This window comes from Echiichthys vipera (genome assembly GCF_963691815.1).
Source record: "Echiichthys vipera genome assembly, chromosome: 1".
NCBI lineage: Eukaryota > Metazoa > Chordata > Actinopteri > Perciformes > Trachinidae > Echiichthys > Echiichthys vipera.
In genome coordinates, this window is record NC_139826.1 from 26,416,496 (window position 1) to 26,431,717 (window position 15,222).

The following is a 15,222-nucleotide window of genomic DNA, read 5'->3' on the forward strand; positions in this document are numbered from 1 at the left end:
TTGTAAAAGTTCCATTAGTAGAGACTGGGTTTTCACACTTTATAGTAAGCCAACAAGTCTACAGTTACACGTTAATAAGCTTTTTAGAAACGCATTTCGATCTAGACTAAGTGGTCCATTAGAGGGTCTTACTGATGAATTAAAAATCTAAAAAGAAGAGTGCCACACAATCAGTTTATACAGCCTGGCAACTCAAAAGTTACTTATATTGATGTCTTATAAATTATCTGTTAAGTAAATGAGTTGGTGTATATATATATATTTATGTATATATATATATATATATATATTTTTTTTTTATATATATATGGTAGTTGGTATATATATACACATATACCAACTGCCATATATATGTACAGTGTATTCTGTATAATGTATATATATATACAAATTATACAAATTGCTGCTTCAGACGTAAGCACCACAAGTCTAAAAAAACATGATGCCAAGAAAATAGGCAAAATAAAAGCAGACTTCTCCTTTTAAACCACACGACAATATGATGCAGTTTTGTAGAAACAATGCTTCTGACTTATTTTGCTTAGTTAATTTTGACCCTGGCAAATATGTTGGTATTCCTGTATACATGAACACATTTTTAAGGATAAAAGAAAGTTTTTTGTTTTTTCACCTGTTGTTGTTCCTGAGTTTGACGTGTCCCCCGGGCTCAAGAATCTGCCCGTTTTTTAACCAGGTGAGCTGGGGCTCAGGCTCGCCCTGTGCCTGGCAGGTGAAGATGGCGGTGGTGCCAACAGGCCGAGCGATGGACTGCGGTGCTTGAACAAACTTTGCTGGAGCTGAGAGAGGAGGAAGACAAGAGACTCGGATAAGTTGGCCTTGTTCCCACAACCAAAAGGACAGTACCAGATAAATCGATTAAAGCAGGTGCCAGTAGTGCAAAATGTTTAGTTACAAAAAAAGTGTCTGAAAGCAAGAGAGGGAAAGAAAAACAGAACAAGAATAAAGACTGAGATTGATAAAAAAAAGAAGCGAGAATGAGCAAGGAAAAATAGTCAACAACATATGCAGGCTGTTATTTATTATAGAGAAGCAGTGAATTGCATTATAGGTGTATGGTATAAATACTGTTGAATATCAATAATTCAGGGTCACTTAGAAGAATTATAAGAGACACTAAATCAATGCAGATACAGGGAAATAAAAGAGAGCAAGAAGAGCAGAAAAGTTCAAGGAAGACAGCAATCAACAATACTTTTAGCAACACATTTACATGGAAATAAAGTGATGCCGTTTACAGTTTCATCATATCCTGCCTCTTCCGATGCTACAGACTTCCAGCCTTGGTCAATTAGTGGTTATAACTTATTCATAAGAAACAGTTGAGATGGTATTTTCTTTAAATTACAGAGTAATTACTGTTTCATCCGCTGGAGTTTCGTTTCTGGCTTGGTGTTTTTATTTGAGCTGACAGACAGAGGTATTGTACCATCTCCTCTGCACTCATTATTGTCGCAGCAGTTATCAGTGATTTGATATCCTGAATTATATATGGCCATATTAACTACAGAAAAAATGTTATGGTAATTATAATATCTCAGAGTCATCAGTAGAGGGTAGATGGAACACAAGGCGTATCATATTGCCGCTGTCCTACCTTCCCTCTGTGCCGATCATTTAACTCATCATTACCTGAGGAACTGAGTCAAATTGTAAAATCACACTTCTAACACAGATTCTGGTTTGGATAAATAAAGCAGTTCATTGTGTTGCTCGGTGTGGTGATAAATGAATCTTGTTTGCTGGGCGCTAGTTTTTTAGCCAAAGTTACTCACACAGGACTCCAAAGAGCATTTGTGGGGAACTATTTTCAGCCACGGATTAATATGGTATTGGTGCACAAGTGGGTATTTACCGCTGCGGTGTATGTGGGATTGACTGAAAATATACTGCAGGTTTCATAATCACAACTTTTCGCTCACAACAATGAGGTTGGTTTTCTGAAAAATATGATTTTTTTCCAGTTGTAATGTTTTCCTTCTGTTTCGGTTGTTTCCCCCCCACACTGTTCTGTCGTCCATCTTGTTCCTTCCCTAATAGACAAAATGTTGTCTGACACTTTTTCCCTGTGAACATTTCCATTCTCCCACTGGAAATGCTAACGGACCCTCAGGCACTTGAATGGAGGCTGCTGACAGCCGGTGATGGTCCTTTCATTTATCTCCCTCTTTCCGAGCTTCATTCTCTCTCTCTCTCTCTCTCTCTCTCTCTCTCTCTCTCTCTCTCTCTCTCTCTCTCTCTCTCTCTCTCCCTCTCTCTCTCAAAAGGTCAAGGTCAGAGGGAGCTCTGGAACATATTGATTTGCACCTGTAAGGGTGTGGGTTAGATCATCAACACCATCCATCCATCTTGCTCTTGTTTTTCCCTTTGGGCTGTCACACGTTAACTCTTCCTCCGGTCTTTGTTTCTCTTGTCTATCTTTTTGTAACCCAGAGGAGACAAAATGGACCTAATTGATTTGCTTTATCAGTGCATTTGTTTGACGTGTGATGGTTTCATTAGTACCCTAGTCGGCATTTGTTCGGAGATAAGAGTTCCTGACCGCTGTACTCCTTTTTTGAAATGTTAGCAACTGAACCCTTTCATAATCACAGAGGTGTGAATTGACTTATTTAAACCTGACTTATTCTACTAATTCTACTTCTCTAAGGAGATCCAGTTTTTTTCCTATATTAAAGTCAGCCTACCTGCATTTATTTGGAGTTAACAGGACACCTTTGTTTCCACAAAATCAATAACAAAACCCAAAGACATTGACACATAATTAAACTCTATGGCTTTGTTCCTGCTATAGGGTGGGAGCTTGTCTCAGACTTGACAAGCAGATAAAATGAAATATTGATCAGGATCAATACTGCTATGGGCTGAAGCAAAGTGTGGTCCATCTGATCAATACGTGAGCGAGGCAGAGGCTGGATGTTTACTGCTTGGTGACAATTAATGCACCAGTGGCCAACTGCACCTGGCCTCATCCCATTAGTCAAAAGCCTGCATCCCTTAACCTATCACCACACATTTTAACGGTACTGGCTACAACACTCGAGTGATGAGAATGGATAAAGAAAATATTAAAATAGAACAAAAAAGAATTATAACAGATTGGAGAAGCATTTTCCGAGGGTAACCTTAAAAGACAGTGCCAGTTTCCCATGTTATTATCATTATTATATATACTTATGTTCCATTTGCTTTGCTTTTTAACATTGAGAATCTCTATACAATTAAACTGTACCTCACAAAGTTGTCCTTGTTGCGTGGTAACAATCTGATCTGATCACCCTAACACTATGATCTATATAGAGTATTGGTCTGTACTCAAGAACAACTGTTGGGCTTTGAAAAAAAATTAAGAGTACAACTTAAGGCTTTACATTTGCACCAACTATGCACCAAAATGTATTAAAATAAGGTTGATTTTATTGACGATATGGTTTGTATATTCTTGGCAGGTGAGAACAAACTCAAAAGTGTTATAAAGATACAAATATGCAATTTAATGCGAATGTTGAAGCAGCAAACAGTTTTTTCTGATTGGATGTGTCACCAGAAAGAGGAAAATACTCGCAACTACCACACTAAAAAGGAAAGGAACACTCTCCTGCTGTAGATTTGTCAAGCTGTGGCAGAATTTAATTTTAAAAAGCTGTGGGCGTGAAAGAGATTTTTTGAGGTAAAGGATACCCGACAGAAAGACACAGTAAATCATGGTCTAGCCTTTTTGAAGAAAACAGTCTTTTATACCTCCTAACAATGGCAGTTCCTTAGAATTTGAAAAACATCTGCAAACCATTGACATTTCTTATCCTATGCTTTATCTTTAAAGGATACATATAAAGAATTCCATAGATTTTTGTTTTAAACATATAGGATTATTATGGTTATCGACTTCATGTCAACATAGTCTCTAAACCTTCTGTTAACTGACTCTTTTGAGCCTCATCTCTGATCAAAGTCAGTAAAGTTATCATATGTTTCTTTCAGTTTCCCTCAACAACTCTGACCTAACCTTTTGAAAATAGCACATTCCTTATTATCCAGAACTCACCTTGGACCACCAGACGTCCCTGAGCAGTCCTACGAACACGGGTCCCTGGTTTGTTAGCAGCGCACACGTAGACCCCCGAGTGCTGCACACCCACATCTGAGATCATCAGGTTCCCTGTGCCGAGTACCTGGATTCCCTCCACACCAATGGGGCGGCCATCTACTCGGGGAAGAGAAAGAAATGTATTTAGGGCAACAACAAAAAGGACTAGCTGCGCACATGTACAGAATGTGTTTCTGTTGTGGTGTGTACTACAGTAATGGTCAGAGTGGGCTGAAATCGGCAGCAAGAAAGGCTAACATATATTACACATTTAGTCACAATTTGACAAAGGCAGTGCTATTTCTGCCCCTGCCAGAGCTCAAAGAGGCATCTTTCAGAGTGGTGTGTGTGATTCTCAGAACTGTAATGTCTTATGCCAAAGCTTCCAGTACAACAGACACAAGGTAATAAGGAGAGGGAGGTCACAACATTCATGTTTGGTGTGTGAGCAGCGTTTATGCCGTTATTAGTTGTCTACACTTCACGTTGCAGAGTGATGTCCTTTAGAAATAATTCATCATTAGGTATTTCTTTTAATGTAACCCTATTGTAAGTTTGAGCTTCCCTGATGGATGTCCGATAAAATAAAGCTTTCAAACATGGGCACTAACCTTTTTTTTCTTCAAGACTCTGTCTGACAAAGACTCGGAGAACATTTGTTTTTAATCAGTTACACAGAAGATGTTCCAGCCACCACTGGGAGACCAGAAACTCTAACTGCAACTTCTAATCCCCTATATCTGACACAATCCATAGCTGCCTCCTCTCTGCTCTCGCTGTACTTATATGATAAGCTCACACTTTCCTGTGCTCCATATCTGTGGTCTCGACACCAACAATGACTTCAGTATGCCTCTGATATTAGCTATGGGGCCAAGGGGGCATTTTAATCCCATCTATGACTTCCATCTGCAGCCTGTAAGCCTCTATGTTCCAGATTTGATGTGTAAAAAGGCCAGTCAGGGAGGCAGAGAGATGGGCACCATGGTGGACACATGAAGCGGCAGGAGCTCCAGCCAGGGATACAAACCATATGGTCGCTAGTAAGTAGTGTATTTTTAGGTGTACTTACATATGCAAATAATTAAGACAAGGCAAAGTTTAAAGTGCAGTGTAAGTCTTTCTTTGAATAACAACTTGTACTGTTGCATGTACCAAAATAAAACAAAAAATATACAGAAATAAAATGGATTAACAATGAAACAGACAATTCAATCTGACAAATTAATGACAAAGCGAATATAATCATGCAATACAATCAGCATAGAGATGATGACATGAAAATTAATTCTCAGATGCCCTTTAATTGAATGAAATTCAATTAACTTAATCTTAAATATCCCCAGAGGGCAATTCTGGTGCAGCATGAAAAAAAAGACATGGGAGAAACATACTGTACAACACGAACACTGTCAACAAGTGACAGGAAACTGTACAGTACATACGGCCACTACAAAGACACAATACACAAGAAGTAATCGCAAACCTTACGTTACCATAAGTTTGTTGAAGCAAATGATCACAGCAAACACACGCGGCCCCTTCTGGATGATTTAAAAAGCCCTTGTCTGAGGACCTAATCTCTCTCACAGCTTTCCGGGTGAAGTCAACAATTTACAAACCAGCCATTAAATCCATTACAAGTAATCAGATGGGAGATGTAATCTCATGGTGATTGATTATGAAGAGGACACTATTTGTAATTAATCATGACAAATTATTGAGATGAAATAAATCACTATGACTTGCCTGCCAAGTGTTTTTTCTTTATGTTTCATTATGATGTGTTTTATTGCTATTTCTGCATTTTTCCATCATCGCTAACTTCTCAGTCCAGTGAGCATTTGTCTCAACAAAAGCAGTATTGTTCTTTTCTTGCCTTTTTTCTTTCTCTCTCTTTTGCCCCCTCCATCAGTTTCTCCTGTCAGGCACTAATTAACTTAGTGTCAGAAAAGAAAGAGCACAAGCTAGCAGACTGTGTGTACTGTTGAATGGATAGCAGCAAACAAACTCTGGCATTAAAGAGTGACTGATGTGAAACTATCAGATTCATTATGCAGCTTATCCCAGCCTCTCTGCCGTAATCTAATACATACAATTCATTCTAGCAACATTGTGTAAGGCAATACCCCCCAATCTGATTATGCCCGACTGCTTGGGAGGGGCAGCAATTTACATTTGGAAAGGCAAATCAGATTGGATAATAGGTAAAGAAAACAGATACCAGATTGAAAAATTGCTTACGACAGAGTTTGAGTGATAGTCAAGAAAAAAATGCACATGGCAAGAGTGAGAAACTAATTGCATCTTTTTCAGCAAGTCATAGCAATTACTAAGGCTCAGCAGTGCTTCGAAGGCGGTTCAACTTCATGAGGAGATGAAACATGCATTTATCAACACAGAATCCAACATAACTTTTAGCCCCAAGGCCTTATGTTGAATCCCACTGCCTCATGTATACACGAAAGATGCTCTACTGTATCAAATTTATTCTGCGCACACATGTGCATTACACAATCCAGGGGGAAAGATCAAAGAACATACAAACACACAAGTACACAAAACACATAGGACCAACACAAAACACTAAAATTTCACATGCATGAATGCACACCGTGATTGTACTTCAGCTCAGTGACACATAATTCCTCAAACACGAATGCATATAAGGAAAAACTTTAAACTACATACAAACGTATGCACCTTCTGGAGCCTTTTCTTTGATCTGATCAGGAATTGTTCTCACCTAGTCTGCTCCAAGACACGATGGGCCGAGGGTATCCGGTAGCAACACACTCCAATATGGCGGTTTGGTGAACAGTGAGGGTGAGATTTTCTGGACCAACCACTATCATAGGCTCTTTGTAAACAGATGACTGAGAGCCTGAAAAGAAAAGAAAAAACAGGGGAGAGGGGAGAATAAGATGGGAAGGAGCATGATTGATGGCATCCTTTAATTGGATTTCTCTCGAGTGCATTAGCTCGATATGCTGCTATCTCAGGGATCAGGCAGGGGAACAATAGGTTTGGAAAATCTTGGGAATATGCTGGGTAGATAGATAGCATCATGGTATGTTGATGTGAAATTGATTAAACAAACCAACCTGAAACAGTGAGGAGAGCCTCAGTGCTGTGTTTCACTCCTGCACTGTTATGAGCCACACAGCAGAACTTTCCGCTGTCTTCCTCTCGCACTCCTGTAATCTGCAGAACACCTGTTGGCAGAAGAGTGTACCTAAGAGAGAGAAAGAGAAAAAAAGACAAGGAGAAATATATGATGAGACCTGGTAAATGAAAAATATAAAATGCTGCCATTTATAATAAGTGTCAGGCCATGATGGGATTTAGTTTTACCTCTTATCCTTGGTTTCCACTGGACGGCTGTCTTTTTCCCAGCTGATAACAGGCTCTGGCAGACCATGGATCTGGCACTGGAATCGAGCCACGCCAGATTCCTCAGCGTGCACCAACTCTGGTTGGACATGGAAGTCTGCCATGGCTGTAGAGGAAGATATTGGGTCATTACAACACAACACAGCTACAGGGCAACAAGCCTGGATGCTTACAGCGACACAGTATTTATCTAAGATCCATACATCTTTTCTCTTAAGAAGAGATAAACAACATATTTATAAAAATCAACAACGAAGAATGGAGAATGCTCCTGACACATTGGTGTTGTCGTTTACCATCTAGTTATTATGTATGCAAGGGTAAAGTAGCTTCACAAGATGTGTGAAGCTCTAATGTCATTTGTATGCATTCATTAACACATATTACGGAAAAGAAGTCAAGGTAAGAGATGGTGATTCACAGGGTGTGAATACCGAATGAATAAAAATACCATGATCAATGTAGAGTGGCTGTATGTAGGACACAAACATAATCTTGACATAAAGTGCACATTGTTCTCTTTACTCGTTACAGTGCTAAACATTTAAATAAATACAGGTAAATATACAAGGTGATGAAGATGTGAAGAAACAATACTGCCAGCTGTAAACGTATTGTTTTAAAAGACATTTCTCTTCTATATTTCTGTGGAGACAAATCTAAAGACGCCTTGTGGTTCAGAAAGGTATAGTGTGTCAACAGGTTTGCAAGTGCAAGATTATATATACATATATATATATATATATATATATATATATATATATATATATATATATATATATATATGGACTGAAACTAACAACAAGTAACTGTCACCCAAAGCTACAAAAGTTATGAATGACCTAGAACAGTTTAATTGGTTTCTAGGATGGCACAACATTTTACTGCACTGTTGGGATTCCTCAGATGACTTGTTATGAAAAGGGTTACATTTTCAATTTCACTCCTTTTTAATTGTCTACCCTGGAACTGCAGCAGATGAGATTTGAAAGTCATAACATTGTCAGACCTGTTGTTTTTAATGAAGGCAACTTGAAGAGATGTAGAGAATACAATACAATATAGTTTTTCCTTTCAGTGGGATTATCTGGTTAATGCTGTTTTTGATCCAAATGTTGTTTAAAGTCCTACGTTTCTTTGAAAACTTTCTAAAAACCTTCCATACAAATGTCATCATGAAGTTATATGAGAATGTCTGCAATTTCCGAGCAAGAGAAAACAAGACAAATGTACAACTGAGTCATCATTTGCTGAATGTGATCTCTTCATACATGTTTAAAGTACAAAGGTGTATGGATTTCCTGCTGTATGTTGACATTTGGTAAGAAGGGCAGGCATGCTTTTAAAAATGCATGCAAGCTAAGACAAAGACAACCCACACGCTATATAGCAAATCCAGGATCTATATCCCTACAGAGGGTCTTATTCAGCTGCACTTCACATATCTACTGCCGGCAGAACAAAAGCAGCATCGAAGGTGGAGCCAGCGACAAACTCAATTAGAGAGAGGCCCTCTTCTTCCACAGTTCTCCCACCTTTTTCAACACAAGTGTGCTCATTTAAATGTCAACCATAATTAACTCAGACACAGGAGGACTCATCTGAACACTGTTAGCATAACAAGAGGGACGGACCCCTTATTATTTCATAACCTTCCCAACCTGTAGTCTGCATTAATTCATTACTTAAAAGGACGAGCAGGAAGTAAGCAGCACTACTTAGGAGGAGGCTTATTTATGGCTAAGACATGCTTGGCTGTTGTCGGATCCACATTATCCATACACTCGTACACTCATTTCTTTTGTTTCTTCTTTATTTTGCGCTGCAGACAGTGAGTTCAGTTTGTCAACCGTCTCTGCGCTCAATTTTTCCTGATGGCGTGTCATTCATATTCGGAAAGGTTTGATATAGAGACATAATACAGTTTAAAAGGTCTGATTTTAATAAAATCAAACTGCAAACATTCTTGTTAATGAACAAGAGACTGAAAGAGAGAGAGAGATATACTTCATATAGAGTGGTAGCACTTTAGAGCCCGTGGCTGCATCACTGGTCTAACGCTGTAATTCAATTTCAGAACTTAATGAGAAGCGTGGCATTCTCCAACACGACTTGACCTTAAATCTCTGGATGGATGTATGGAGCTCTGATGGAAATTTAAACATGTTAATTTAGTATTATTCCAGAAATGAGCCCTCACTGCTCTTAAAGTATGTGTTCTCTGTGAGAAGAGATAGCAAATTCACCAGTTCCATTATTTTGTCTCAAGATGAATAACGACCAAAAAATCTGACTGTTACTCAACTTGACAGATTTTCTGGGTCCCATATTTTTTCTTTTGCCTCTCTATGAGGCCACACTTAAACTGCTGTATATCTTACTGGGGTAGTTCAGCTTAAGTGCCTATTTCAAGGGCCCAACCTCAATTTTTCCACCTGGGACCCACAACCTTCTAACCATAAAACATTTAAGGTCAACCTCACTGTGAAGCATAGATGGCTTAAAAGAGAACATCAGCAAATTTATCACCAATCCACGGCTATAGCATTTTCACAGCTCTTAACATGTTCTTTGGTTAATAATTGTTTTCTTTTAGCACAGTGTACTGCAAGCATTGGCCTTCTTTTTCACTTCCATCTACGTCAGTTGAAAAACACTGAAATCACTGCAAACTTGTCAGACGTATACAATTATTGCAAATTTCACATTACAGAATATCGGCCTATAATAATGGGCTCTCATGTTTTTCCGAGACTGAGCGCTGACAAAAGCAATCAGCAATTCTTCCTCTCTTGGCCTGCTGCAATACGGACCCCTGGGCTGAGACTGGCAGTGTGTAGCACCAAATTGAAGCCCTGAAGGGACTGCCACTGCAGAAAGGTTAGGAGCAGTGAAACAGCTAGGAATCCTTCTGAACACAATACACCGAAAACAAGCATCAGAGTGAATGATGTGATCAAAGACGCTTGCTGTCTTGGAATACAGTCTCAAATTAGGATACATACAAGCACACACACTCAAACACTACTGTTTGTACTGTCCATGTGTACTGGGAACACTGGGGGACATGAAGAGAGAAACAAAACTGCACTTGAATGCTGAGGAACAAAGGCGTTAAAAAGGACCAGTGCCTATAGGAGTTTTCCTGTGCATCTCTGCCAAGTAGTCATGGTGTCCACTGATTTGCTGTATGTGTCCGCTGGCTCAACCCCCCTAACGGGCCCCACCCTTGGCCCTCATGCATAAAACATGAGTTCTCTAAGAGGCCCACACCCCTGTGACTATCGAGACACTCACAGAATCAGACACAATCGGAGAGATCACAATAGGGTGATATACGCAGACATACAGAAGCAGAGAAAGTTGTTCACCAGCTGTGCTTGATGTAAAGGAAAACAGCTGTTCATAATCTGCATTGTGCATTTGCCTTTTATTGTGTGAGATGTTACAGAGTTAATCTAAAGTGATCTAACCAACAACTATATTGCCCCCCCCCCCCCCAGCCAGACGCACATGAAGAACTCTCACTCATCCCAAAAGGCACATGTTCCTCTATTGTGTTTTCTCTGTTTGCTAAGTGCTGACTGACACTCACACATGATTAAAGACTGTCCACTACCAGCATGATGCTGTTGGCTTAAATGAAGCAGGTCTAATTACTGCAATAAGGGAGAGAATGGTTGGGGTGCATACTAAAAAGAAATCCATACACAAGTGCACAGAGAGGACATCACTCCTTGAGCATATGTCTGACGGTTCCTCTGTGACAACCACAAAAGAAGAATAAGTGAGGGAGCAATATGAGGGAAGGTCACAGACAGGAAATGTGAAGCGTGGTGATTTAGACGGATAGCTGAGCTGTAAATCAAGTCCTGGCAAAACTGGATGTCTAATAATAGCCAAGAAGTGAGTGGCACTGACAGAATGTTTGTTTCACAATTTATGACCAAATAGTTCTAAAAGGAGTCATAAATGGGGAGAAATTAACATAATTTGTTTTGAAAGTCAGAATTTCACATGCCCACACAATTCAACGGATGAAATATGACAAGTGCTGTACGAGTACTGATCATTGGGTTCGAGGGCCAATGATGAGCAAAAAGGGCAGTCGATACTGATCTGGATTTCCCCATCCTTCAATTCCAAACTGCAGGTCATGTACAACAGATATTGAAATTGGTGGATTTTTAATGTTTTACATATGAGCGATTGAGATCCATATAATTAAGAAATGTAGATTAAATGGTGATTATGAGAATGACCCCAATATTTTTTGCCTAATGGCCCCAAAGTAATGATCCATTTCTGTATTGCTCAGTTGAACACACACACACACACACGCACACAAATACCCAACAGAGAATATTTAACAAGGTGATTAAAAGCCCACACTGTGCTATTTTCTGTGACGCCTCCTGCTGCAATGACCAAATCAGCCAGTCTGATGAGACATTTCCATGTTTTTTTGCAGACCTGTGGTCGCATGTGCTGGGGATGATTCATTGATATGACAGAGGTAATGATGCCAGTAGAGGGACATGCATCCTACAGCACAATTCAAACCTGCAGCTATGGCGTAAAGCTTCAGTGAACCCCCATGTTATAATGTCATCTCCCTCACGCCTTCACTCGCCTCTAGGCACCCACCCCGCTCTACCGTACATTCAACCGTTTGCTCAGGTCTTCATCGCACCACTCGACCCACCCCCATGAGCCCTCTCAGGCCTGTGACATCATTAAGCACATGTTGTTCAAGCAGCGGTGATGAGTCCAGTGCCCAACCCACCCCCACCCTGGAAAACCAGTAAAATAGAGATGAGGCCCATAAATAATGGAGATGGTGTACAGTGCTATTCCAGCGTGGAGAGCCCACACTTCAACAACCTTTAAATAGGCATCCCTGAAATAGCAGGTCCCTGTGCTGGGACCCTAGAGATGGCATTTTAATGCAGATGTGATATTTTATTGGCTCCCTGCCCCACTACTCCCCCCCCACCCCCACCGCTCTCCCTGTGCCCAAGCCTGGGCATTCCTGTGATCAATCTACTGGTTGGTGGTGCGTGATGCTTATCACCTACGAAAGGAAAGGCTGCATGAGCGTGGGCTGTATTCTTTCTTCCTCTGACACATTAATTCTCCTCCTTTTAATGCTTTGGCACATCAACACCTTCCTGTGTTAGCACCTACAGGAGCCAAAGCATCAGCTGAGCTGAATATCTGCCATTTTGCGCTCAGCTGGCAGATGTAAGGACAGGGAGACTCAGGAATCAGACCTATTGATCATTTATATTAAAACCTCTCCAGCCAATATATCTGTAATACATATTTTATGGCAGGGGCTTACAAGCATGCTTTCTTGTTACTTAGCAGTTCAGTTTGTCATTATACTTTGTTTGACTTTATGGTGAGAAATACATCTCCTGTCATACCTTATGTTTTTCTGTGGCGTCTCACATTTGATCAGTCTTTACTAAACGGGCACATGGATCCATCCATGGGTCCTCTTTTATGCACTGATTTGAGTGAAACCAAGCAAGGAAATGTTCCTTAGACTTCAGCTTTGCAAGCTTCTATATAAGTGAAAGCTAGGTTTTAGATGCTAGATCAAATGTCAGGTGATCATCAAAATTATTACAACATCCCGATGGTCGGGACCTTGATTGTGTACCAAAAGTTATGGCAAACCATCCAATAGCTGTTGAGGTAGTTAACTAAAGAACAGGAATGTCAACCTTATGGTGCCCTAGAGGAAACGTCAGGGGATCACTATGGTCAATACTGAGAGTCATCCTCTGGGAAACTTGGATGTCTGTACAAAACGTAGCCTAATTTTAATCAGTTACTGAATTAAACTGAACAAGAGTGATGGAATGACTGACCAACGAACCCACTTTGCCATCCCCAGATACACTCCACTAATGTGACTAAAACATGAGCTTTCTTGAGCTTGCTTTTTCATATCAGAACACACAGATCCACATGGATCAGGTCTAAATGTCAACCAAAGAACACACAAATCCATTTCAGGATTTTCCAGCCTTTCCTTCACTTGTCTTAGGTTCTGCTCACACTGTCCTCCCGGACCACAACCCGGACTTTAGGGTACTTGTCCCCCCTCCCTCTCCCCCCCGCGCCCCAGCCCCGTTTGTACTCACTACCAGGGCCTCGGCCAATACTTTTTGCTGTCCATACGCCATCACGCCGTAACACGTCACACGCATTGATCGCGTGTGTGTGGCTTTGTTTACAAATCTTTCCATAGATCTCGGAGTTTTTGTGCGTCTTGTCGACTGTTTTTGAATATTTTCATCCGAACAAATCTGCACTAAACACTCCACCTCCGCACCACACCAACGTGAACCTTTCACCACCATTGTTGTTGTTGTTAAATGTCCGCGCATGGTCCGTCCTCCTATTTACATGTCCGAACATGCGGACATAACGCTACTGCCGTAGGGCTCGTGCTCGTGCTCGTACACGTGCGCACGCTCGTGCTCGTACATGTGCAAACGGCTCCGCTAAAGCCCACCTCTTTCAAGCGGGCCGTGGACGGTCCGCTGGCCGCAGTTGAGCACGGAGCGGGTGCACTCACATGGCTTAAAGGTACTAGACTTTAGCTGAAAAAACGGTTTTGGCCGCGGCCAAAAGGACAGTGTGATCACGCCCTTAAGTGTTCTTTCTCCTATTTGATTTTGGAAACTCACAGCTGAACATGACGTATTTTCTTTCTTCCTCCCTATCACATTACAAAATTGTTTTGACTGGAATTTAATTGTCTTTTTCTGCTCATGTTGGAAGCGTTTTTGCATCAGGCTTTCCTGCTGTATGATTGTCCTTAGTCCACTGTGTTGATCAATAATGTGGAGCTTGTGTGCACTAAGTTAAATATGGTAAGATTGATGGCTGCTATTAAGACTCCCTGTAGAAGGTAGAGGGAGCAGCAATGCTACAACAGTTACCGCTCACAATAATGCTTTACATGTCTTTTCTGCTTAACCAAGGAAGTTAATGGGAGATAATGAAAAGCAAAAAGGCCACTTGTTCCAGCTTATCAGTGCTGGTCTTCTTAACATACCCTATAACGTTAAACTAAATCTTTTCGAATCAAATGAATCGATAATGACCAGAATCATCAACTGTCGACCTATTCTGGATTATGCAACATTATTTGGGTTTTCAAATATTAATATAATATTAATTAAAATGTAATTCCTTTTTCATCTGCTCAGCGCTGATTACATATAACAATCTATATTACATAATATTGCTACTGTAAACCCATTGTTGGCTCAATAACACTATAAGTCTATATTCATTAGTCATAGCAAACATTGCTTCACTGCCTGCCAACATGGGCAACGCTGAACAAACAATGAAACAGAATTATTATACTTGTGTAAACCTTATCAGTGTAAATACTAAATTAGCTACCACTTACTCTGCATCAGCTATCAGTAGAAAAGGTATTTAGGTAGATAAATGTAGCTTTTTTGTCGCACAAAGAGTATGATGGAAAGGCACATTGCTAACTGTCTAGTTGTTTTTTCCTCCCCGCCCCACCTAACCTCTCCACTCCAGGCACAAAGCCTGGACCCCTGGTGCCCTGCTCTGTGCCTGTGCCTCCATCACACCCCTTACTCCTGCGCCACCTCAAACCCCCTCCACTCTCCACCACACCCCATCGTCCCTCCGGCCTCTGCTCCTCCCACTCCAGCACCCCAAGC

General features: G+C 40.6%; 1 protein-coding gene across 1 annotated transcript in view; it reads right to left on the reverse strand.

Annotated features, from left to right (window-relative positions):
- igdcc3 (immunoglobulin superfamily, DCC subclass, member 3) overlaps window positions 1–15,222 on the reverse strand; it is a gene marked incomplete at both ends in the record, with an annotated part of 54,456 nt that overhangs the window by 12,030 nt on the left and 27,204 nt on the right. The window contains 5 exons of the mRNA XM_083913541.1: window positions 632–797; window positions 4,064–4,222; window positions 6,852–6,989; window positions 7,210–7,340; window positions 7,460–7,604. Coding sequence (XP_083769667.1) covers window positions 632–797; window positions 4,064–4,222; window positions 6,852–6,989; window positions 7,210–7,340; window positions 7,460–7,604 — 739 coding nt within the window. The remainder of the gene's footprint in view (window positions 1–631; window positions 798–4,063; window positions 4,223–6,851; window positions 6,990–7,209; window positions 7,341–7,459; window positions 7,605–15,222) is intronic.